The 22,757-nt window shown below is 38.0% G+C and overlaps 1 protein-coding gene across 3 annotated transcripts in view; it reads left to right on the forward strand.

Annotated features, from left to right (window-relative positions):
- DENND5A (DENN domain containing 5A) overlaps nt 1-22,757 on the forward strand; it is a 71,202-nt gene that overhangs the window by 22,173 nt on the left and 26,272 nt on the right. For all 3 annotated transcript variants that reach the window (XM_034061847.1, XM_034061848.1, XM_034061846.1), the window contains exons 5-10: nt 6,864-7,051; nt 15,773-16,090; nt 18,245-18,460; nt 19,426-19,660; nt 20,143-20,293; nt 20,970-21,063. In XM_034061847.1, coding sequence (XP_033917738.1) covers nt 6,864-7,051; nt 15,773-16,090; nt 18,245-18,460; nt 19,426-19,660; nt 20,143-20,293; nt 20,970-21,063 — 1,202 coding nt within the window. The remainder of the gene's footprint in view (nt 1-6,863; nt 7,052-15,772; nt 16,091-18,244; nt 18,461-19,425; nt 19,661-20,142; nt 20,294-20,969; nt 21,064-22,757) is intronic.

Consider the following 22,757-nt stretch of genomic DNA (forward strand, 5'->3'; position numbering starts at 1 on the left):
AATTAGCATAAAAAAGTTTTATTTGACTGAATTTAAATCCCAGATCTCTGTTAAGGCCTTGAAACAGTTATTGCTGAAGTCACATAGATAAAGCTTGCTTTGAAGAGGATAGGCAACAACTAAGCTGAAGTAGTGTATGTTTATCAATTGATAAGTAATGTGGTTGTGGTATCTATTTTCTGTGTTGAAATTAATGAATCCTCAGCTCCTTGTTCTGCTCCTGTTACTCTAATACAGAGTATATGCAGTTACGCCAGAAGATAATTTTCCTACACATTTCCACCCCACCCCACACCCCCCCCCCAGCTGGCTAACATTAGTCCAGATTCATCTATTCGTAATGGAATGGTTTGGTTTAAAGTAGACAGACTGCATTTTGAATCATATGACACTTTTATAGTAATAGTAAAGAAGCCTAGAAGACTCCAAGACAAATCTAGGGATATTCCACAGTGTTACTGAAATCTGTTTGTAATAGTTTCTTCCAGTGAGATGTGACAGAATAGAATGTAGAATACAAATGGTAGCTATTTATAAGATATAACCTGCAGTCATTAGCAACATTCTGCAAGCATGAAATATGTATGTTTGTGTGTTGAGATGTGCATAGACTAAGGCTGAAGATAAGTTTTGTTTGTATAGTCAAGGTGATTAAAAGTGTATGATGCCAGCAGGATGTTATATCACAGTTGTTGCATTGTATAAACAGTTAACTGCGACAGAAAAAACTATACTGTAATTAAAACACAGTCAACTTACTGTACTTGATAGTGGTTACTCTTGTGGATTTAAAAACCAAATTGCTTCAAATTGCTTTGTTTATTATTCATAGAAAATCTAGAAACACTTGCCTAGTAGGCAAACTTCTTTTGTGGTTTCTACAGAAATGCATTATACGTCTGAGATTTAGGGATAGTTTGTCAATGTAGATATCTGTGTCCCATCAATAGAAGATTCAAACTTCAGCTTTTCCATCTGCAGAAGAAAGCAGTCCAGTTGGCCTGTAGTTGTGCTTTAGACCTCCTGTGCTGGAAGTGCATGTGCCTGACTGGTTGGAAGCACTGCAAGAAAAACAATGCATCCATCACCATATCAGAACAGGATTCCCTGGTCTCTTTTCAGGCCATCGTGTTGTAAATCCTGATTTCTTCTGGGCTGGAGCTCCGCTTGCTTCCGGACTAGTCTTCTGTACCCTGAGTTCTCTTTCTAAGCCATATTAATATGGTCAGCTTTTTTCTTGGGCGCTTTCCAAGTGTCTGATCAGTGGCTAATTAAAGAAGTTTGAAATAGCTTTGGAACGCTTGAGTTGCTTGTTTGCACATGCAGACATATGGAATTCAGAGGGATCTATGCAGCTGAAGGCCTGTGGGTCTGTATCTTTATGTCCAGTGTCTGTCCAGTGTTCTGCCTCACCACAAGCTTTGGCTGAGTTGGGCTGTGTGGCACATTATGGAAGTGTCTTGTGTCTCGGTCAAGTTCTTGACTACAGCTTCTGGCTGAAAAGTCTTCTTTCAGGAGAAAAAACATATTATTTGTTCGCTGACATCTGGTCCTCAATTTTGGTGAACAAAGTGTGGCAGTGGCTTAATAGCAGCCATAGTTTTTTGAAACGTAGCTTCTCTTCAGTACTTGTTAAGGGATCTGATCCCTGATGCTTTTTTTTACCTGCCTTTTTCTTTAAAACCACTTTGGTGCAGTTCCCTAATAAATAGAACACTTTCAAAACTTCTAGTGACTTAGAAATAGAAGTTACTGTGTACTGCAGGCATTGCCAACAGCCAAGTCGAAGAAGCCATTTTCTGAGATGTTTTTAATACTCATGTACTTTATTTTCACATGACTTGAAATGGGAGCATGAAGTATTTTGAAGTTCTCGAAGGTAAACTTTTTCTTCCTGCAATTTCTTTTTTTGTCTTTCCTAACCGTGATACCCTGTTCTCTTCTATGTGGCATCAAACTGGATAATTGTTTAGTGAAGTGATTGCTTATATTGCTTAGAAAGATGGTATCAGTAGGAAAATCGAACTTCTGACTGGGGTTCTGATTGTCTTTATCTGTACTGAACAGTTTCCTTCTTTGTTTTGGTTTCTCTAAGTTTATGTGGAGGTTTTTGTTGTCGGTTGGTTTTGTTGGGTTGGTTGTTTTTTTTAAAGCAGTAATATGCTCTTAATACACTTTGCTCTTCTCTGTTGTCAGCTATCATCAGTGTTTTGCAATTTGTAATACAGGGAATGTTGAATGGAGATAGAGGTGAAGGTTCACACAGTTCAAAGTGGAATCAGGAATTTCTTGAACTTTTGTAAGGGCTTGTGCACATTCTTGCATGTGCAGTAGTGTAAGGTCTTGGTTGCCCTTCAGAATATAAGTCTTACACAAGTGGCCTTTGGGTTTGCTAAATCTCTTAGTGCTCAAATCTGTGACAGTTGGGTTAGTGAGATCATTTCTTTTTCTCCTAGGTCAAATGAGATTGCAATACACATTGGGCAGATTTAGGTTTAGAATAGTACATGACAGGATCCCCAAACAAGCAAAAAACCCAAAACTCTTGGAAGACTTTGCTGACAGATGCCATTCTTCTTGAAACAAATTGTTTAGCACTTGTAAGTTCCCATTAGTCCTTAGAATAGAAGTAACTTCACTTGGCAGTGAATGTGTTTTGCTTTAATATTCCTTTGACATGTTTCTGACTTTATGCTTCTGGAAATCCGTTTTTGTCCCACTATATTGGCACAGCCTGCATGTTTTGGATCAGTGTGAGCCAAATGTAGAGAATGAATACCTTGATTTGATTCTCCTCTTGAGAGACTTGTCTCCCATTTGGAAAAGCATTAGAGGAATGCGGGTTGACTATAAGACAGTGAAGAATCTGAAGCTGCTTCTAGTGCTGAGCCAGTGCTGAGGAACTCTGGCAAAGAGAGTGGTGCTAGGGACCTTAGGTAGTACCCTCACCAAATTACTCTGCAGGAGATGATTTGCATTCCTGCATTTTATTTTGCTCTTGTATCTGTTTAATAGAAATATTCCTTATCTCTGTAGAGTACCTAGAGCTCGTCTGAAAAATTGTGCACTGAGTTAAGACAGTTGTGAAATCTGCTTGGAAGTTGTTTTCTAAGCTGAAAACTATAGATGGAAAAAGGTAATACAGCACAGACTATGATCTTGAACAGTTTTGTTTTCTTACTGTGTTACATTGCTCTCTGCTGCCATTTTTAAACACAAATGAAGTTGTTTGGGTGCTTGTCTGCTTTGCTTTGCTTTTGGTTCTCTCTTCCCCATCATGTGCTTAAAATTATGTTCACTCTGGAGATATAAAGTATTAGTTCTAATTCTTTGCAGTATTAGTCCTGTGTTGCCCGATTCTCATATCTTACATAGGGCATTTTCTTCTTATGCCTGAGTTGGACACGTGCTGCTTGGTGTAGGCATCTTTAATCAGCCAGGCAGACACAGAAGCAAACACGAATAGCAAATACTTTGACCGGCTGTTTCTGCTAACCACATTTTGTTCTTACTGCAGTTACAGGGTTTTTGAAGTGGAAGGCCCAGTTAAAGAAATGTATTTTTTCTCTAAGGAGTCTGACATGCCGAATACCTGTGTTCAGAAAAATCTGTTGAAAACTGTTTCTTTTACACTGTGCTTTCTGATACAAACAGGCATGCCTGAAGTGAACTCTTGAGGTGAACGAGTTTGCAACCACTGTGTGTGGTGACTCAACTGCATTGTCCATAGGAACTGTGTTTATCATTTTTTTCCCCCTTCTGTTCCCCTTCAGGCTAAAGAAAAGCTTAATCCTGGCAAGTAGCCCATCTTTCTGGTGTATCCATATACTCCCTGAAGATACCTAGCTAGACTCATCTGTGGTAACAGTCTGCCACTGTAGGGACAACTCTCTGCCTTAACGCAGAATATGGAAATTGCATGTGGAATGGAAATTGCTTGCCAAATACAACCGTATTTCATTGTGATCCATGAAGTAAGATGATGAGAAGGAAAAACATTTTCCAGAATGTAATCATGTAATGGCTTTAAATTTGGCCAAGTCAGAGAATTTCTGTAGGCACTTGATAGACTTCTTGCTGATAGAATGTGAGAATAAAGATGGAATTGTGGTTCTTTGAGCTGCCACCTTCTTCCCATCCAGCTGCTCTCTTTCCAGTCCTGAGACTCCTTAATTCTTCTTTTTCCTGGATTTACTTGCTTTTTACAGATCAACAAAAATGCCTAGATATACTAAATATAGATAAATACTGGTGTAACTCACTTCTCATACATGCTTTAAGGGATATTGTACCTCCAGTAATTGGTTAGAAGAACAAAACAGTCTTTCTTGGTGTTAAGTGGCCATGTTAAGGTGTAGTGAGTTTTCTTTTCCTTGCACAGTGATCAGCTAAGTACTTTCCAAACTAACAGTGCAATAGTGGTATGTCATTTTTCCCTACCAGTGCCCTACACTGTACACTACCAGTACACTACAGGGCCAAAAGACTTTGTCATTTGCACCAGTATAAGTATATTCTGGTTTTAAAACTAAGAGCAAGACCACTACTAAAGCACTTCTTCCTTAAGTTATTTGTTGTTACTATTTTTAAATCTTATGCAGTACCATGGTACTAAGTGTGCTGCTTCCTTCTTTAGAAAAACTAAAATATATTCCATACCCTCTCAGGATAGGTATAAGAAAATATTTAAGTTATTTTGATTTATGTTTGAAGGCTACTTGACTTTGTCCATGCCTTTTGCCAACCGCTCCTGACATACGTAAAGCCTGCAGAAAGTATTGTTACTTGCAGGCTGCAACCATGCAGGCCAAACTGTTGAGAATGGCTTAAACTAAGTGGATATCCAGGATCAGAGAGCTGCATTTGCAGATAACCTGGTTGGAGAAGGTAGCTGCTGAGTGGATAGAAATTCTGAATTATTGATGTTACTTTGTAATTCATTTGAAAGGGTAATACTAAAGTTAGGTTAATGACAGAGGGATGGGGTTTATTTGAAGTAGCCAGCAGAATTAGACAGGGTGGTTTTGTGTAGTAGGAAAACACTGTTTCTATTCTGAGGCTTGTTCTTTCAAATGAGCAAGCTGAATACAAACCAGCTGGAGTGTATATCTATAGCTACATTTAAAGTTCCTTTTAAAGATGAAGAAAATAGAGTATGGAATGGATTTTTCCCAAAGCTTGTCATTAATTCATCACTTTTTTTGCAGTCAGGCTGTGATTAAAGCTGCAAACCAGTAAGTAGCTGTGTAGGCAGAAACTGGTGTGCAAGCAGAATAGGGGAGTACTCCTGGTGATGTTCATTGATTGTTCTCTGAGGTGTTTCAGTCCAACTAAGCTTTTGGCAGAAACTTTTGTAAACTGCTTAAGCTATTCTTGCTTGTTTTGACTAAAGGCTCCTAATCTTTTCTACCAGCAGAGCAAGATCTGAAAAGAAAAATCAAAAGCCTAGATTACAGGATTATGACTGATGGTATCAAAACCTGTGCTGGGTCCCTCTTGGGTTGTGGGACTCTTTGCAGACCTCCAAACTCTGCAACTTTGCCCTAAAACAAAAATGCCAGGAGCCGAATATCTTGTCCCTGTCTTCTGCTCTCTAAAGTCTGAGAGGCCAAAGGATAGAATTAAAGCCATAACCTTAGGAAGTGCACAGCTGAGCTTAATTTTCCTCTAGAGCATTTCTTTTGAACAGTTGTTACCCTTGCAGTTTTCATCTGCATTCTTCAGCAGTGTTCAAGAGCTTCAGAAACCTCAACACCTGAACCTATACATTCAAGTGTCTTTTCCAATTTCATAGTGTCTGTAGTTTTATGAACATGTTAGGAAAAGACATGCATACACCCCTCCCCAGCACCCATGTGGAGAATATGTGTGTACATTTTCCTTCTTTGTGTTTCCCTCACTCTTCCCCGACTGGAATGGAATCTTGCTTGAGTATCATGAAAAAGGCATCCTGTGTTTCCAGGCTGTATTACATTTATAGCTTGAATGAAGGTAGTTGTCTTAGTTTTGTGAGTTCATTCTATACTCTTTCTAGCCTGGCAGCTTGAAAGCAATCTGAATGTTTCAGCAGCTGTGTTAGACCACACACTCAGGTCACCTGTTGTTGCCTTCTCTTTTGTGGTGCATAGATATCAAAGAATGATCCTGCAGTATGAAAGAGGAGGGTGAGGTGTTGGCCCAGCATACTGCAGTGTTAACTGCTCTAGCCACCAGCTGCTGCATAAAAAGAGCTTTTTGTATGCATGTTGCACAGGTGCATTTAGCACTGTTCAGTTCTGGGAGATGAGTTGTTTTTACATTGAACTGAGACTCCAGTCATACATTGCAAAGGGTAAATGAAGCTGATGCTTTTTATTTGGTGCACAGTTATTTCAGTCACATTGCTGGGTTGGCTACTGTACAGCATGCTTTATAGACATTTAAACGTGCCCTTAAAAATGTTTATCTGAGAGACACCAGATGCCTTGGGTTTCATCCAAGGATTCCATAGAAAGACATAAGCACAGAGAAAAGAAGTAATTTCTGATGTGTTTCTTAGCTGATTACAATACCGCTTCCATACTCAAACTGGTGTTCCTGGTAACCCTGGTATAGGTAGCAGAAGGTGACTTGGTGGATGCTAAGGCTCTATTTGCTCATTTCCATATGACCTGTAGGCTGACCTACTTTGTGTTGAGCTCTCTTAGTTGTTTCAGCAAAATGTGCTCAGGTGTACAAGTCTGGGCTTTCATCAGGATGCTGCTCGGTTAGCACTGGGGTTTGTGGTTTCTGTTTTAAAGCAAGCTCTCATTTCTTTAACTTAATTTACTTAAAAATGTTTGTGAAAGAAAAAAAATATTTTTTTGTTTCTTGATCTTTTTCAGATTATCAGAGACTGATGACTGTGGCAGAGACCATCACAGCACTAATGTTTCCATTTCAGTGGCAGCATGTGTATGTTCCTATCCTTCCAGCATCCCTCCTTCATTTTCTAGACGCTCCAGTCCCTTACCTCATGGGCTTGCATTCTAATGGGCTGGATGACAGGTCTAAGCTGGAACTTCCTCAAGAGGTGAGAGGAGCTTGTCTCAACTGATTAAGTATTGTACATGACTATGAGGGAAGTGAGAAATGAGCCAAAATACTAGTTCTTACTCTAACAGACATTGTGCAGTTCTTGCTGACTCAGAATAGCTGTTAGTTTATTTTTTGGAGATGCTGGAGAAAATCTGGTGAAGTAGATAAATAAACCCATTTTGGAAATTGTATGCTCTGATAAACTAGTTTTACAGTAGGGTTACAGAAAAAACATTTTTCTGAGGGTTTCAGAAAGAGCATTTTTCTGCAGCAAGGCCTAGCCCTGTAATGGTAGGAGGTGCAAGAAAGTACAGTGTGAATTCACCAGCTGTGGCCAAAAGGCCATACAGCTGCTTCTGCGTGCTGCCAAGTAAAGCTTGACTGGCTTTAGTGCTGTGCTGCGCTGGCTTGTGACTGCTTTCCCTGCATTGCATTTCTAAGTTGGGGTTGGCTTACATGGACCTGGCCTGTCAGTTGTCTGCACCAAGTGTGTTTTGAATTTTCTTCTAGAGTGCACACTTCAGTGTGCAGCAGAATGTCAGCGTATACTTGAGCTAACTGGTGCTGATTGGGATAGTGCTCAGGAAGTCCTCCCTTGTAGTGAGGCTCTGTTAATATCAGCCACTGTATGAAGGAGAAACAAATGGTCTTGTAGAGGTTCTGCAACTCATACATGGGGCTGGGACTATGTTCAGACTGCTTAAAGGTTGTTTTTATTTACTTTATCTCACTGTTCACGACTATTCTTTACAGGGATGAGCCAAGAGAGAGTTTAGGAGCTGATTGTGAGTATCAGGGGACCAAGAATTGTTGAGCACTACTTGAGGTAGCAAGGGAAACATCTGCAGGAGCCAGTAACCACCCTTGGGAAATATGTCAGGTGACTGGTGTCTGGCTGGCTTGTGAGGCAGTTCCATCAGTCATCTGAATGACTTCTCTCATTGAGCACCATTGAATGGTTTATTTGCTTTTGTACGTAGAAAATGTTGAGTGTTATGTATTGGTCTGGTTAGCTGTTGTCAAGAAGCTAGGTGTCACCATTGGGTAGCCTTGTGGGAAGCAAGCGCTCAAGGAGCAAGGCAGCTCTAGCCCCTGCTGGAGTCTGCTTTCTTGTAGGTGTAACTCTGCAGGGGAGGACTGTGTAAACCATGGGAAACACCCCTAGTTTGGGTGGAAGCACCATGGTAGAACAAGTGTTCTCTGGTCTGCCATTTTCCCTGGTTGTCTGTTTTCTTCTATTATCATTTAGCTTGCTGGAAAAGCGAAGTATGGCAGGCAGAGGATTCTGTGGTGGTGGTTGTGATTTTCATCATTGGGCAGTGCTGCAACAAAGCTTGATGCCAAAAAAAAAGAAAAAACCCTAAAAAAGCTGCACGAAAGTCAAGATGATATTTTTGTGAACCTCCAGTCTGGTCACCATGCCAACATTGCTCTTTTTTGCAAATCCATATGCTAATAGTTTTCATTTGTTTTTCCTGGCAAGTTCAAAGGAAAACTTCTCTTCAAACTGTGTTATTTTTCCTATGAAAAATAAAGTATTTAATCTCTTGATTTCTTTCTTTTCCCCTCTTTTTATTTTTTTCCCCTCCAATGGCATAATTTCTAAGAGATTAGTGTATATTCCTGCTGTGAAAGCAGTTTATTGCTTTGGCTTAATACATTTTACAAAATTTCATGTCCTGACAGGCCTAATTAATATGGTTAGTGTACTTTTTAGAGAGAATAGTTGGTGAAGTAAAATGCATGTGTGGATATGCATGTTAATGTGCACCATGGATGTTTTCACTATTATAACAAGCTTCTGAAAGACTGTCCTCCTTTTGTAAAGAATTTCCTAATTTTAAAATCACTGTAATACTCCCAACTAAACAAACATGTTTTAGTTTCAAATAGGAATTTCAAGGATTTAAAGGGTAAATTCTTTTGAAGAGCTTTATCAGCTCACTTTGGAGGTATAAAAAAAGGCAGTTGGTCTATTTTTAAATGTTAAAAATTAAATCAAAGTGGTATTTAAAGCGTAATCTGACACCTTAATTTACATTTTGCTTTTCAGAAAGCCTTTTGTGGGGGGGTGGAGTAGTAGATTTTTGATCTACAGAGATCGGAATTGTCTGAGGGCAGGGAGGATAGGACACACAGGTCTGGGATAGCAGCAATGTACCCATGTAATGGAGTTTGCTGCAGGACTAAACTTATGCCTTCCAAACCTTCAGCTTTTCTCTCTCTTATTCAAAGAGTGGGCTCTTAAAACTTTGAACACAGTAAGTATGACTTAGTCTGAGAAATCCTCTTGACAATCATTGCCAAGTAGAGTTTCTTACGAACTGTTAAAGTCCTTAGCACTACAGGCTGGGAATGTAGCTGTGGCATAGAAAAAGACTTGAACATGTGCTAGAGACTTCAAAGATGACTAAGGAATTATCCCATACCAATAGATTTGCTTATCTGAGAAGCAAAGTAGACTGGGGAAAGCAGGAGCTCACTATTGCTGAGATTTTCATTGTAGGGGGTTTACTACTGTTGCAACAAGAATTACCATCTTAAAAGTAAAGCAGAATTCAAAGTGCATGCTGATCTCATTAAGTGAAATAATTGGTCAATGTCAGTATTTCTGATATTATTAATTTAATCAGTCAGCTTTAATATAGTTAGCACTGCAGAGTACAGGTTTATCTCAGACCAACTTTGCTTTATGATTAGGCTTTCGGGTACCCTCCCCTTAAAGAGCCAGAGAAGCTGTACACTTAATTCCTGACCTATAGGAACATGCGTAAAATGTGTTGTAGAACAGCAGAAGAGAGCATGTGGAATCTTATTATTTGTGTAAAGACAGATTTATCATAACTAACGAAAGGGATGTTAACATTTTATATTGTTTATCTCTGAAGTTTGGGATGTATGTGATCCTTTATGAAATCATCAGGGTTATATGAGGAAATTAATTTCCAAGTCCTGCCTTTAGGCTCCTGATTTGTAGCTGCAGTAAGTATCAGAATTTTCCTCACCACAAAAATATAAAGACCTGTTCTATGTTCTAATTTATTCTGAGTTCCACTGTCTTGAAACTGTATGAACTGCATCTGTGTTGCTAATCTGTTTGTATGGATGCAGGGGACAGATGCTGTTAAAGAAGGCAATATATATTTAGGCAAGGGTCAAAATGAGCTCTGACAGAAAATCTAGTTAGTGCTTCTCAGTTGAAGGGCATTGTGGAAGGATGCCTCAATGTCACTGTAGACTTCTTGACTGTGGTTTGATATACTTTTAAAAGACTAACTTGCCTTGATCAAAGTGTTTTAGGCTGATATATGTGAAATTACTAGCTGTCCTAACTCAGGTGTGGTTTAAGTCTTGCACATACATATCATAAGGCTTGTTTTAGTTTGTTTGTGGTGGCAGTCTCCCATATTTTGGTCACATCTAGTGCTTTAAAGGAATGGTTTACCATGGGAGCATGGAAACCCAGCTGTATTGTGGAAGTTGGTGCTTTGTCAGATGATGATTAAAATCTTCAGTGAAAGTCTGCTGCATAAGTAGTTTAGACTATCTGTTGGGTACATTGGAAAACAGTGCCTGATGGGGAATTCATTGAAGTTCACCAGTTATTTGAAAACCTGACTCTCTGGCCCAGTAAAATAGTAGCAAAGGCTGGAAGCTTACTGTAGGGTTGAGTTTCTTGTACATGTCAATGATACAGTGCACTTAAAAGTTAATCTTGCTCTTATTTTGCTGAGGGCTCTTTTTGTATGCCTGAGCATCCTTGTGGCTTCGCTGGTGGCTGCATCAGATCGTAAGGAATTCAAAGAGAAGAGGGGAGCATGTGAGAAACAGTGCTTAGAGTAAGGTGCTGCAGAAATCAAAGGGGAAGGGAAGAACACGTTTCAGATGTTGGCTGTCAAGTGTGGTTTGTTTATCGGTAAAATTGATCAAAAAAGTGGTAAAAGGAGCTTTCTTGCAGATCATAAACTCAGCAAGTACTAAAATAAGATTGTTTTTCTGATGTGTCTTTTGAATTTCCGTTTAAAGAAACTTTTGCAGTGTTGTAGCAATATATTTTCAATAAGCTAATATATTTTCAGTAAGTTAATCTGGGCCATTTCATGCTGTTGAATTTGTATGTGGATCTTGCCACTCTGTAATGCAGGAGACTGGTAAATATTTTGAGTGAAAATAAGCAAGACAGAATCTTCCAGCACTGGTTAAATCAAACAAAAGTGGCATTTCATCATAAAAGCTTATTTTTAATGAACTCATCTCAAGGGGCTTGGGTAAAAGCTTTTTCATTTAGAAAAGTTGAAAGATTTTAAAAGCTGAAATCCAGCTCTTTGCTAGTATAAGAAATATATATTCTCAGTATTTTTATTTCAACCATTAACGGTGTTATTCGGTGCTAAATCTTAAAAATTCTGAGGGGTTTTTGTTTTTGTAGGTTGCTTTAGAAGAGAAGGAAGATATATTGATGCCAATACGTTTAGGCCAGACTGACCAAAATAGTTATTTTGAAAGATAATTGCTGCTTTATATGCATTCTCAGGCTTTCTGCTGGTGTGATAAATCCTTCAGAATACTATACATTTATTGACAGACTTCAGTGTTATGTTTTCCTGTATTTCAATGTTAAACAGCCACTTGAGGAGTGAAATTCATGTTACTGAAAGCTGCAGCTGCAAATTGTTCTCCATCACAAATCCTGGGTTGGCATGAAGAACAGTAATGCTGAGACTAAATGCAGAAGGTCACCATTTGCTTACAGGAATGCACAGGAGCATCCTTTAGAATTTAGGACCAATGTAAACACACTTTCCAAAAGCCAGTTGTGTGTGTATAAATTTACATATCCATGTTTTCTGTGTGTTAAGTGAGGTGGGTGGTTATTTGCAAGGTTGGGACCTAATGCACAAAGGTGACACATGCTGTTGATGAAAGGGTTTTAGTTTATCAGTGCTGTATTCAAGCAGAAGCCTTAACTCAGAACCACGTTTCAATCTGACCATCTAAGAGGACATTTGAAAACCCATATATGACCTATACCTTAAGCACTGGGGCTGCACAGAGAACTGAAGTGGTGGTGATTGTGTTATCAGAACTAACTGTTCTGAATTGCTCTAAGTATCTATTTGCATACCATGTAATTATATATTAATGTTTAAAATAAAGCATATTTTTTCTTTAGGATGTCAGTGGGGTGGGATCTTATTATTAGTGAATGTTACTTCCTCCTTAGACATCCTTTGGGCAGAACCTAAAGTATTTCCTTCTACATTTTTGAGCAGAGCTGAAAGGAAGGATATGGGTTTGATGCAGGCCTCGCTAGATCTGTGTGTGGGTTTGGCTCTTATTGTATTCGAGGTCAAATTAAAGAATTGCAATTGTCTTCTGCCTCTGGAATTGGTGGGTGTAGTCCAGAGCCCACTGAGCCAGCGGAAGGTTATGCTGTTGACCTCAGGGGACCAGGCTTTGGTATCAGATACATGATCACTGACTAACTTGCATTCACATTTCTAAGGTTTGTCAGACTTTCACCTGGACCCCTCATTATTTGTGATGATAACAGTTTATGGGAAGAAAGATTTTAAATTAGGATGTGTCACTCTTGTTCCTTGGTGTAGTGTCTCAGAAGAATGTTTTATTGTGTGATGATGTTATGTGTTCTGTCTTGTAACAATCTGCTGTTAAAGTGATGCATAACTGTGTGAAGTTTCCTTTTGGTCAGAAAACTGATACTTCAGCAAGAAATAAAAGAATATTTGACTGTTCCAGAGACCTGAAATACCAAGCAACTGACTTAAGGATATTCTTCTCTACTTAACACATGTTGCTAAGTAGCTTGTCTTTTATGTAATTTAATTTTGTATGTGTAAAATCATGATCTATGTGTCCACAGACACAAACAGCATTGTAAACAATTCACAGCTCACTCAGTGGTGCTGCCTCTAGAAAACAAAGTAACTAGAACCTTGTGACCAAAGAACTCCTTTATTTTTCTACTTTATGTACTTCTCTAGCTCCTATAATGCAAAATGCTTTGGGTGGCCACCGTTTAATAAAAAGTGTCATATCATTTCTCTTGCTTTTTAAGGGAGGAGCCCTTACTGGTATTCGTTCTGTTGGCTCTATAGTATAGCAGTGTTGTGAGATTTAGTGTTTTGGTGTCTGTTACTGGTGATTTATTTACTTGGGATTTCTGTTTCACAGAAAAATGTTGTTTTGGTACCTGTTGAAGGGCTTGTGAAGTAAGGTGTCTTTGACATTTCTGTTCCTTGGGGAACATGGCCTGTTTGGAAGTGCTTATGCAATTCTTGGGGATGACCTCAGTCTCCCCAAGTTAAAAAAGGTGAAAGTCATCTACTAAGTCTCATTTGCTTAGGTTGCTCTGGGTAATCCTCTACCTTATGTGTTGAAAACCAGGCACTCAATAAGTATAGTGTCCGCAGAAATTTTCTTTACACCCTTTAGAGTGTGCACTAACATACTTATTTTTTTCTTCTATATAGGGCAAATTTTGGGAAATGTAAGTGTCTGATAAGCCATCATCATCAGTGGCTTAGAAAGTTTAAACTATGTGTATTGCTCTTAAAGAGAAACTCTGCAGAAGAGATATTTGACTGTTGGAAGAATTACCCAGCTGAGCCCAGATAGTTATAAGGAATTTCAGCAAGCATTAAATTTGTCTTCTTCTTTGTTGGCAAGGAGTTTATTTTTGGTGTGACGACTAGAATCTCTACACCAGTAAGGTTAATGTTTGGCTACTTTTTGGCCAAGCGCTTTATAGATACAACCAAGCTTAAACAAGAGTGATGTTTTCTGCAGAATCTGTGCTAAGGTAAGATGATCCAAAGAATAAGGAAAGTTGAATTAAAGGAAGTAATACAGTTAAACTGTTTGTAGAGTTTCTTAATGAGTGCGCCTTGCCATTTTGCAGACTGGTTGTGAAAAACACTTCTAGTTTTTCCCTCAGCGCTGACTGGTAGGCATTGTGCTTTGTTTCAAGGCTTTACTTCTCTCATGTCTTGAAGTGCTTAGAGTGTTCCTGGTAAACATTAGCTGACTTGACTTCTAATTATCATGGAACCATGTGTATAATGGGAGTCTTACTCCTAAATTCAGGTGCTTACTTGAAATGTGAGAGTACTTGTGTACATGCTGTCCCTTTGTGCCAAAGGTTCCTTTGAATGAGAAGACAGATGCACTCTGTGTGCATCCCTTGCCTACCACTGGAACTGCCTTGTTAGGTAGGTACACACTCCACCTCTGTGTTTGGGCAATTTGATACTGGGGAAAGCTGAACAATGACACCTGCCCTGTTTTAAAAATAAGAAACTTCTTATAGGGTGCACCAGAAGCTGTTTCAGAATCAAACTCTCAGTTGTATTTATTGACTTCAGGTGCTTTTGCAACACCTAATTCAGTTTGTGATTTTACACAGCTTATTCTAGTCTGCTTATGATCAGTCCCACAGCAGAATCCTACTGGAACTACTTGGTCCTTGCTGATGATTTGCTGCTTGTGTACATTGCTCAAATTTCTGGCATCATCGATTCAGTGTGAGGGTAATCTCTTCCAATTGTTTCTTCCCTGTTAAACTGTGAAAGTGCTTCCATCCTTCTGCACATAGTGAATCATAAGAAGTAGCTGGAGACCTGTTAGCTCTTAAGACTTGGTACGTATTTTTGCTGCAAAGCCATAGTGAGACCTGAGTTCAGATGTGCCTCCTAGAATAATGCGATGATGCTAGGTTGAAAGTAGCCTATAATCTGGGTGAAGGGATTTTGTATAGAGAAGGCTAAACAGAAAAGTGGCAGTCCATGCTAATTCTGCAGTGAAGAAAAACTGAAATGCTTCTACAGAAAAGCAGTGTTTCTCTTATATACTTAATTTTCAAAGCAGATTTCACACATGAATGGGGTTGTTGCTGTAATGTATGTGATTATGTAATGTCATGAAACCGTTTGATACAGATTTTGCAATGTAAGGTGAGGTAAACCTTGAACATAGCTTCTTTTGATGTTGCTGTGGAAACCACATAGGTGGTTTTCCTTTTTTTTGGTTTTCTTTTTTTCAGTTTTCTTTTTTTCATGTTTTTTTTTGATGTAAAATGAGAACAGGAAAACAGAATTGAAACTAGTTCAATTATTTTTTCCCTTGGTAACAAACTTGTAAGCTCGTTTGAGGAATTGCATTAGTTCTAAAGTTGCTTACAGAAAAGAGAAGGTAACTTTATTGCAGCTTCTGCAATGTTCTGCATTATCAGTACACCTTTTAGAATGGAATTTGCCAAAGCTCTTAGAAGTGTGGACTGACAATCTCAGAAACAGGCAGTCATATGCATGTGTATGAAGTAATATTGCAAATATCCTTTAGTTAAAATCTAACTGTATGAAAAAATTCACCCATGTGTACCTTATATATGCTACAATCTCCTTTGTACCTAGTAAACAACTTTTAAATTAAGCTTCTTTCTTAGTTACCTTCTTGAAAGACCCGGAAGTGTAGACCTTACACTGCTTTTCTCAGTCAGCCAACCAGTTCAGTTACGATTGGAGCAAGTGTGTTTTACAGCAAACCAAGCAAATGCAATTTGTTTCTTTTGTTTTTCTTTTTTTTTTATTCAGATGCAATTTAAATCTTTTAATAAGCACAAATCCAAAGGTGAATAAAACATGACCCTTATGCATAGTAATATTGTAATGGTATCCTTTCCCAAATTAAATCCCAGGCTAACCTGTGCTTTGTGGATGTAGACAACCATTTCATTGAGCTGCCGGAAGACTTACCCCAATTCCCAAACAAACTTGAGTTCATTCAGGAAATTTCAGAGATACTGATGGCTTTTGGAATTCCACCTGAGGGAAACCTTCACTGCAGTGAAAGTGCCGCCAAGATGAAGAGCCTCAGAGCATGTGACCTGGTTTCTGATAAAAGGAATGGGAACATAGCAGGATCACCTTTGAATACCTATGAGCTGCTAAAGGAAAATGAGACTATTGCAAGACTTCAAGCACTTGTTAAAAGAACAGGTGTGAGCCTAGAAAAGGTAAGCTGTGAAGGTATCTGCACTCTGGACCTTCGGTAGTAGGTTGTCTGAAGTCATGGTCCAAATACATCGTTTGTCTTCACCAGAAAGAACTTTATGTTAACATGTTGAACATGAGAGACAAGGGCAGGCTTGGGGGGGAGAGAGGCTGGGGTTTAATCCCACATCATCTAGGGAGATCTTTGGCTATCCTCCAAGTGTTTTTTTGCCAAGATAATGTGTTTTGAAAAACACCTTGCTTTGTTTATACTTGGTTTTAAGATTTATTCTAAATTTACACTACTTTCCTACTATTTATGTGGCTAAAACTGATATCCACATAATCCTGAAGTTAGGATCCAATTTTGGTTTCCATAGGTATCTTTCTGTAGGAAGATGTAGAATATCTATATTCTACACCATTCTGTATGTAGAATATGTATGTAGAGTATGTATAATTTTGCTTTTGTATGTTTGCCAGAGGGATACTATGATGCTTTTTTCTGGTTGATGCTTCAAACTGCATTAGTGTCTGATTCCCAGCAAGTAGATGTGCACAGCTCATGGTGACCCTGGTTAGATTTCTTTTTTTGGCAGCCCAAATTGGGGCAAAAAGTTGTGTCCCTTTTTCATAAAAAATATTGCCTGAAAGTCCAGTGTGGGTTTTTTGAGCCTTTGTGGAATGCAGTGAAGATTTTTCTCAGCAAACTAAAGTTTTTATTTATTGCATGTTTAAATTATCCTTACCAGGTCTTCGTTGCCAAGTCTGATTCCTACCCTGTAACTTAGGCTACAGGTGGTGCTGAACAGATAGAAATTGTGTGACCTGTGATAGGCTGGAGAGTTTCTTTGTGGGGAGGGAGCTGCAGGGTGCTTCCAAGAAGCAGTGTTTGGTTACTAGACCAGATTTGATGCTCAGATCAGCTGTGTTCCTCTTCTCAGGTTTTTCTTTTGCATTGTTTTATTCTTGTTGAGGGGAAAATTGCTAAGAAACATTGGCTCCTTTGCTGAATGGATTGGGAAGTAATGGGAAAAGTACAGGTCTTTTTAATTTTTACACATTCAAGCCTTTACTGTTTTCCATAGCAGTTAAAATCCCATTTTACTAGCCTTTTTCATGATGATAGGAGTGTATAGGTTGTAACTGTCAAAATTTTCTCAAATATGTAATTAAAAAATCTGCTTAATGCCAAATACCCAATTAATGAAGAATGAATAGATGCCAAGTGCTACTTATGAGAGGCAGCTAGAAGAAATGGCTGAATAGCAGAGCACTCTTTAGCAGTGAGCATGGCTATAGGGTGCTATTTATAGCCAGCCTTAGATTGCTATAACCAAGGTGCTTTAAGAAGCATGGGACAGCTGCAGCAACTTCATCATTGTGCAGATGTTGTAAGCTCTGGATATTATGTCGGTTACATGTGGTGGTGCCTTTTATAATAATTAATGAAGGCAGGGGTTGTAAATGTGTATTCAAACTAGTGCATGAATGCTTGTGGCTTGGTTTGTTGGGTTTTTTTCCCCCCCTAAATACCCAATTCCTATCAAAACTAATATGAACTGAATATCTGAATCTCTTAATGCTGTTTTCATAAATCTTAGCCCATGTGTTTAATGAAATATAATGCATTTTCAGTTAAAATTACTCTGGGCTGTGTAGTGGTGAATTGTGCATTACATTGCTAAAGACTGAAGTTACAGGACATTAGCTACTAGACATGCATGGCTTCTTTTTACTGTACACTTCTGTCTTCGTTTGAAAGCTGGTAGGTATTAAACTGTAACAGTACTAAACCTGGACTTATATTACACCAGACAGAAATACGTATATGCAGGGGTAGTAAAAACCGCTAAAAAGCCTATGCAGGTGATCCAAGGGTAGAATAAAGTAAATCCAGTATATGACATACATGGCATGTGTATGGTTGTTATCTATCCTTTTTAGTGCTAAAGTAGGCTATAGTTTATTATTGAAAGTAGAACTTTTATAGACAAAGATTTTTTCTAGATTTATTTGATGTTATTTTACTACAGTGCTTAAAACTAATTTTTTTTAATTAATTTTTTTATTGGAATGTTGACTTGAGAGCTGAATGGCAGATTAAGAGCTCATATACCTGGAATACCTCACAAAGCAACAATAGAAATGTTTTGTGTGTTCTCTTACTTTCTCAGTTGGAGGTGCGAGAGGAGACCAGCAGCAAAAAGGATCTTAAAATTCAGTGTGATGAAGAAGAATTCAAGATTTACCAGCTGAACATTCAAATCCGTGAAGTTTTTGCCAACCGCTTTACACAGATGTTTGCAGATTATGAAGTATTTGTTATTCAGCCCAGTCAGGACAAGGAATCTTGGTTTACAAACAGGGAGCAGATGCAGAACTTTGATAAAGTAAGTTGTAATAAGAAGCTATGTGAATTTAAGGAGTAAAACAGTACTCAAACCTAAGACTTTGTTGTTTGAGCCATCAAATGAAAAACGGTACTCTCAAAATTGTAATTTCTTCCTTAAATTTTAGTGTTCCCCAAAAATGTCACATAATGTACATGAAAAAATGCATGCATACACATGCTTAGAGAGATAAGGATACCCTTTTAAGGATAGTTTAGTAAAATACAGTTTGCTGTAGAAAAATAGCTTAGGAAGCCTCACTTCAACGTTGATATACAGGTTAGACATTAATATCACTCATGAAAATACTTTTTTTTACTTTTTTTTTAACTAGAGGAATTGCTGAATATGTTAATAAAACCATGACTTCACATGACACTTACATACAGACTTCACATGACACTTACATACATGTGTACCAGATGTTTTCCTAGCTCTATTCTAGGGAAACACAAGACCCAGTTCTTCAGATTTTACTACTGTCTTTTTTACTGGAGATAAAGTATTTGTCAGCAGGATAGTTCATGTGGGTGAAGATTATGTTGTAGCATTGCCTGCTAAAATGTTAATCTGATTCCCATCAAATCATAAGAAAAGATTCTCATCAATGTTGATGAGATATGGAAAGATTCTCATCAATATGAGTCCAGCCAGAAGTACATAATATCCACACCTGTGGTGCTGTTGCTATGCTTAGCTGGGATTCTGTTGAATTTTCTTTGAAAATTCAGTAAATACTAAAATCACAGTTAATTAATTGGTATGCTATATAATACGTGATTGTTGTGAAGCTGGAGATTCCATATAGAATGCTTGTTCTGAGATAGACTTGATGTGTGTAATAAACCTAGGCTTTAAGTGGCATCAGAGCTCTATAAAATGTCATTGATTAGAATAATTTGTGCTTTTGGTGGATGTATCTCTCTGAAGATTCCCAAACTCTCTTATCTCTTCTTGTCTGTTAGGCATCTTTCCTGTCGGACCAACCTGAACCTTACTTGCCTTTCCTCTCAAGATTCCTGGAGACCCAGATGTTTGCATCTTTTATAGATAATAAGATCATGTGCCATGATGAAGATGATAAAGACCCTGTTTTGAGAGTATTCGATTCCAGAGTGGATAAAATTAGGCTGCTAAATGTTAGGACACCAACTCTGCGAACATCTATGTATCAAAAGTGCACAACCATTGATGAGGCTGGTAAGAGTAAGAAGCCACTTTCTCGACACTAAAGAAAATACAACTAGACAGTGCAGTTTGTGGTAGACATTAAGTAATGATTCATGCTTTGAAACCTCAAAACCCCCAAAAAACAACCCCAAATGAAAGGACCGAGAAAGCTGAGGTATAAGGTTTAAGGGGGTGACTAAATGTTATACTGGAAGCTGAGATGTGAGATGAAATTAATGTAAAGTTTAATTGAGCTCATCTGTTTTCCTGCATGCTTTGTGTGAAAAATGTTTGAGCTTAAAGAGGATAAATGTTTTTCTCCTTTTGGTGGCAATTCCTTGATTTTTATTTTCTTTTAATACACTCTTGTACTAGTGTACCTGTTGGGTCACTAAGAAACTTTCACCCCCTTTTTTAAATTTGACATCTGCTTTTAGTTGAGGATGTGTGATTATAGATACTTGTCTGATGAAGACACCTTTAAAAAAGCTCTAACTTTCTTATTGTTTCAGAGAAATCTATTGAATTAAGGCTAGCAAAAATAGATCACACAGCAGTCCACCCACACTTACTGGACATGAAAATTGGACAAGGGAAATATGAGCTTGGATTTTTTCCCAAGCTTCAGTCTGATGTTTTATCCATTGGACCAGCAAGCAACAAGTGAGTAAGCTAGGACAACAGGTGCTGGATCTTTTCAAGATCTATGGAATGGTACTAAAGTAGAGATACTAGAAAACAAATCTTGTATCTTTTTGTGAGCACAAATCAGATCATGTGGGTGGGTTGTATGTGCAGGGGTTTTTGTTATTTCTCTTTATTTTTTCCCCTTTTTTCCTTATTTTCCTCTCCTTTTCCTTTTTTTCCCTGCTCTTTTTACCCCTGCTCTTTTCTCTCTCTTTTCTGAACTTCCAGAAGCAAATTTAGGTAAGAAAGCCCTATTAAGTTTGAGGTTAAAATGGATATATTTTGCATTACTTTTAATTGCTGTTGATGCAAAAGCATATCTCCTTATTTGATCTCAGTTAAGACCAAGCAAATATTTTAGGATATCTTATAAAAACTTGGAAGGAAGAAGAAGGTGGTGTAAATTGCAACTAGATATCACAAAGGAATAGAAAAATTCAAAGCAAGTGAACACATTCTGGTTTTTTTAAATACTTTGGTTGCCTCACGTTGGATTATTCTGCAGAGATTCTTTTGTGTGTATTTGTAGTTGCACTTTGTCAGATGTAGTTAATGTCAAAATGTTCAATATACAGTAAGATAGAAGCTTATTTTCACCTCTGCCCTTCACCTCACTCTTGACATTTGTTTAATAATATTCTTCTCTCTGTAGGTGGACAAAGAGAAATGCTCCTGCACAATGGAGGCGGAAGGACAGACAGAAGCAACACACAGAGCACCTGCGTCTTGACAATGATCAGAGAGAGGTGAAAATCGTTCAGCTATAGAGATCTGACTTTTCCCCCCCTTAATTGCCTGAATAATGCTCTGTAACACTTATGAAATGTCTAGACAGTTACTTGCAGTCCATCTCCGCTCTCCCTTATGTGTATTTAATACAAATGAAGGTCCTTAGCAGATCAGAATTTCTTAGTTTGCCTGTTCTAAAGTTGAGCCATTTTTACCCCCTCTCAGAACAAAATTATTTCATCCCATGTACAGGAGAGTTCCCTGAGAATGTTTTCACATGCTTTAAAATGTTGTGGGGTGGTTTATTTTTATTTATTGGTGTGTTTTGGGTGGGTTTGGTTTTGGGTTTTTGTTTGGTGGTTTGGTTTTTGTTTGTTTGCTTTTGTTTGGGAGTTTTGGGTTTTTCTGTTTGTTTTTTTTTTGATGGAGGGGAGGAAGGGGAAATTAGACTTAAGTTTTTAGTCATCTCTTTCTAAATAAATTAGTCACCCTGTGCTGCTTTTGTGTATTTGATGGAGAAAAGATAATCACCTCCAGAGAGTGATTAATTTATTCCTAAAATCAGAAGCATTGCCTTTTGGAGTTGCCTGGCTTTTCTGTGTAGATCATAAAGAAATTCTTAAGGTGGCAGATTGACATACAACCTCATACTAAGGTGGGAATGTAAACCCCATCCATACCGTCATGTTTGTGTCTGCCTATTTTTATACAGCCCAGGCTGGTGCTGATTTAGCCACCTTCTGAACTGATAATTTCTCTAATGACAGTTACTATAGCTGACAGTTATTGTTTGTGGTGAAGAGATTTTGAAAGATCTGGGTGATGTGAACTAATTACAGTACAGTTTCTGATGCGTATGATACAGACTGCAAACTGTTATACCAGGTGTTGATTTTATGAGTAATTCTGAAAATAATCTGGTTTCAAATATCAGAATTATTTTTTCTTTTGTTTGGTAATCCAAGGCTTTGCTTTTGTTTAATGTATTTCATTGAAGACGATATTCTCTTGCCCTGTTAAATATCTTCAGAAAAGCTTCGTTTGGAATTTTGTAGTCTTGTGTCTGTTAGGATAGTGCTATCGAAATCAAATATCTTTGCCTGTTCAGTTCATTCTTTTATGGTAGTGATGAGTTTAATTGTTTTTCCAATGTACTAATTTCCAGAATTTTCTCACTGGTTTCTTAAAATTGTGTTGAAGTATAGTGTTATCTATGTCATTCGTAACCATGTAACAGAAAAATGCCTGCATAATAAAAACCCACCTACGAGTAGATTCTGGCTTTGACATGTTCTCTATGCTCAGATAACTCTATAGTACTTTTTTACTTAGAAGTAACAGAAGTGAAGAATAGTTGATTTGTAACCTCATTATTGCTTTTAACACTTATGCTGTTTAGTACGTGAACTTCTGAGATATCAATTAGGTAATCACAAAGGCAAAATGCAACCTCTGGTCTCTGGGGGCTTTTGTTTTGTGTTTTTAACTGATCCTTTACAAGTTGATTAACCTGTAGGAGTTATTCTGTCACACAAGGCAAATAATTTGTGAGGAAAAAGAATTACAAATACAGATTAACTGCCAGGTTAATCTGTACTGGTGTTTCAGGGTTGTATGCAGTACCTTTTTGATTTCATAATACTGACTGAACATTGAACCCCTCTCCCAGGTGAACCACTGACTTTCCTATTCAGTATGAAAGAATGGGGAG

The sequence above is a fragment of the Melopsittacus undulatus genome, chromosome 4 (genome assembly GCF_012275295.1).
Source record: "Melopsittacus undulatus isolate bMelUnd1 chromosome 4, bMelUnd1.mat.Z, whole genome shotgun sequence".
Classification (NCBI taxonomy): domain Eukaryota; kingdom Metazoa; phylum Chordata; class Aves; order Psittaciformes; family Psittaculidae; genus Melopsittacus; species Melopsittacus undulatus.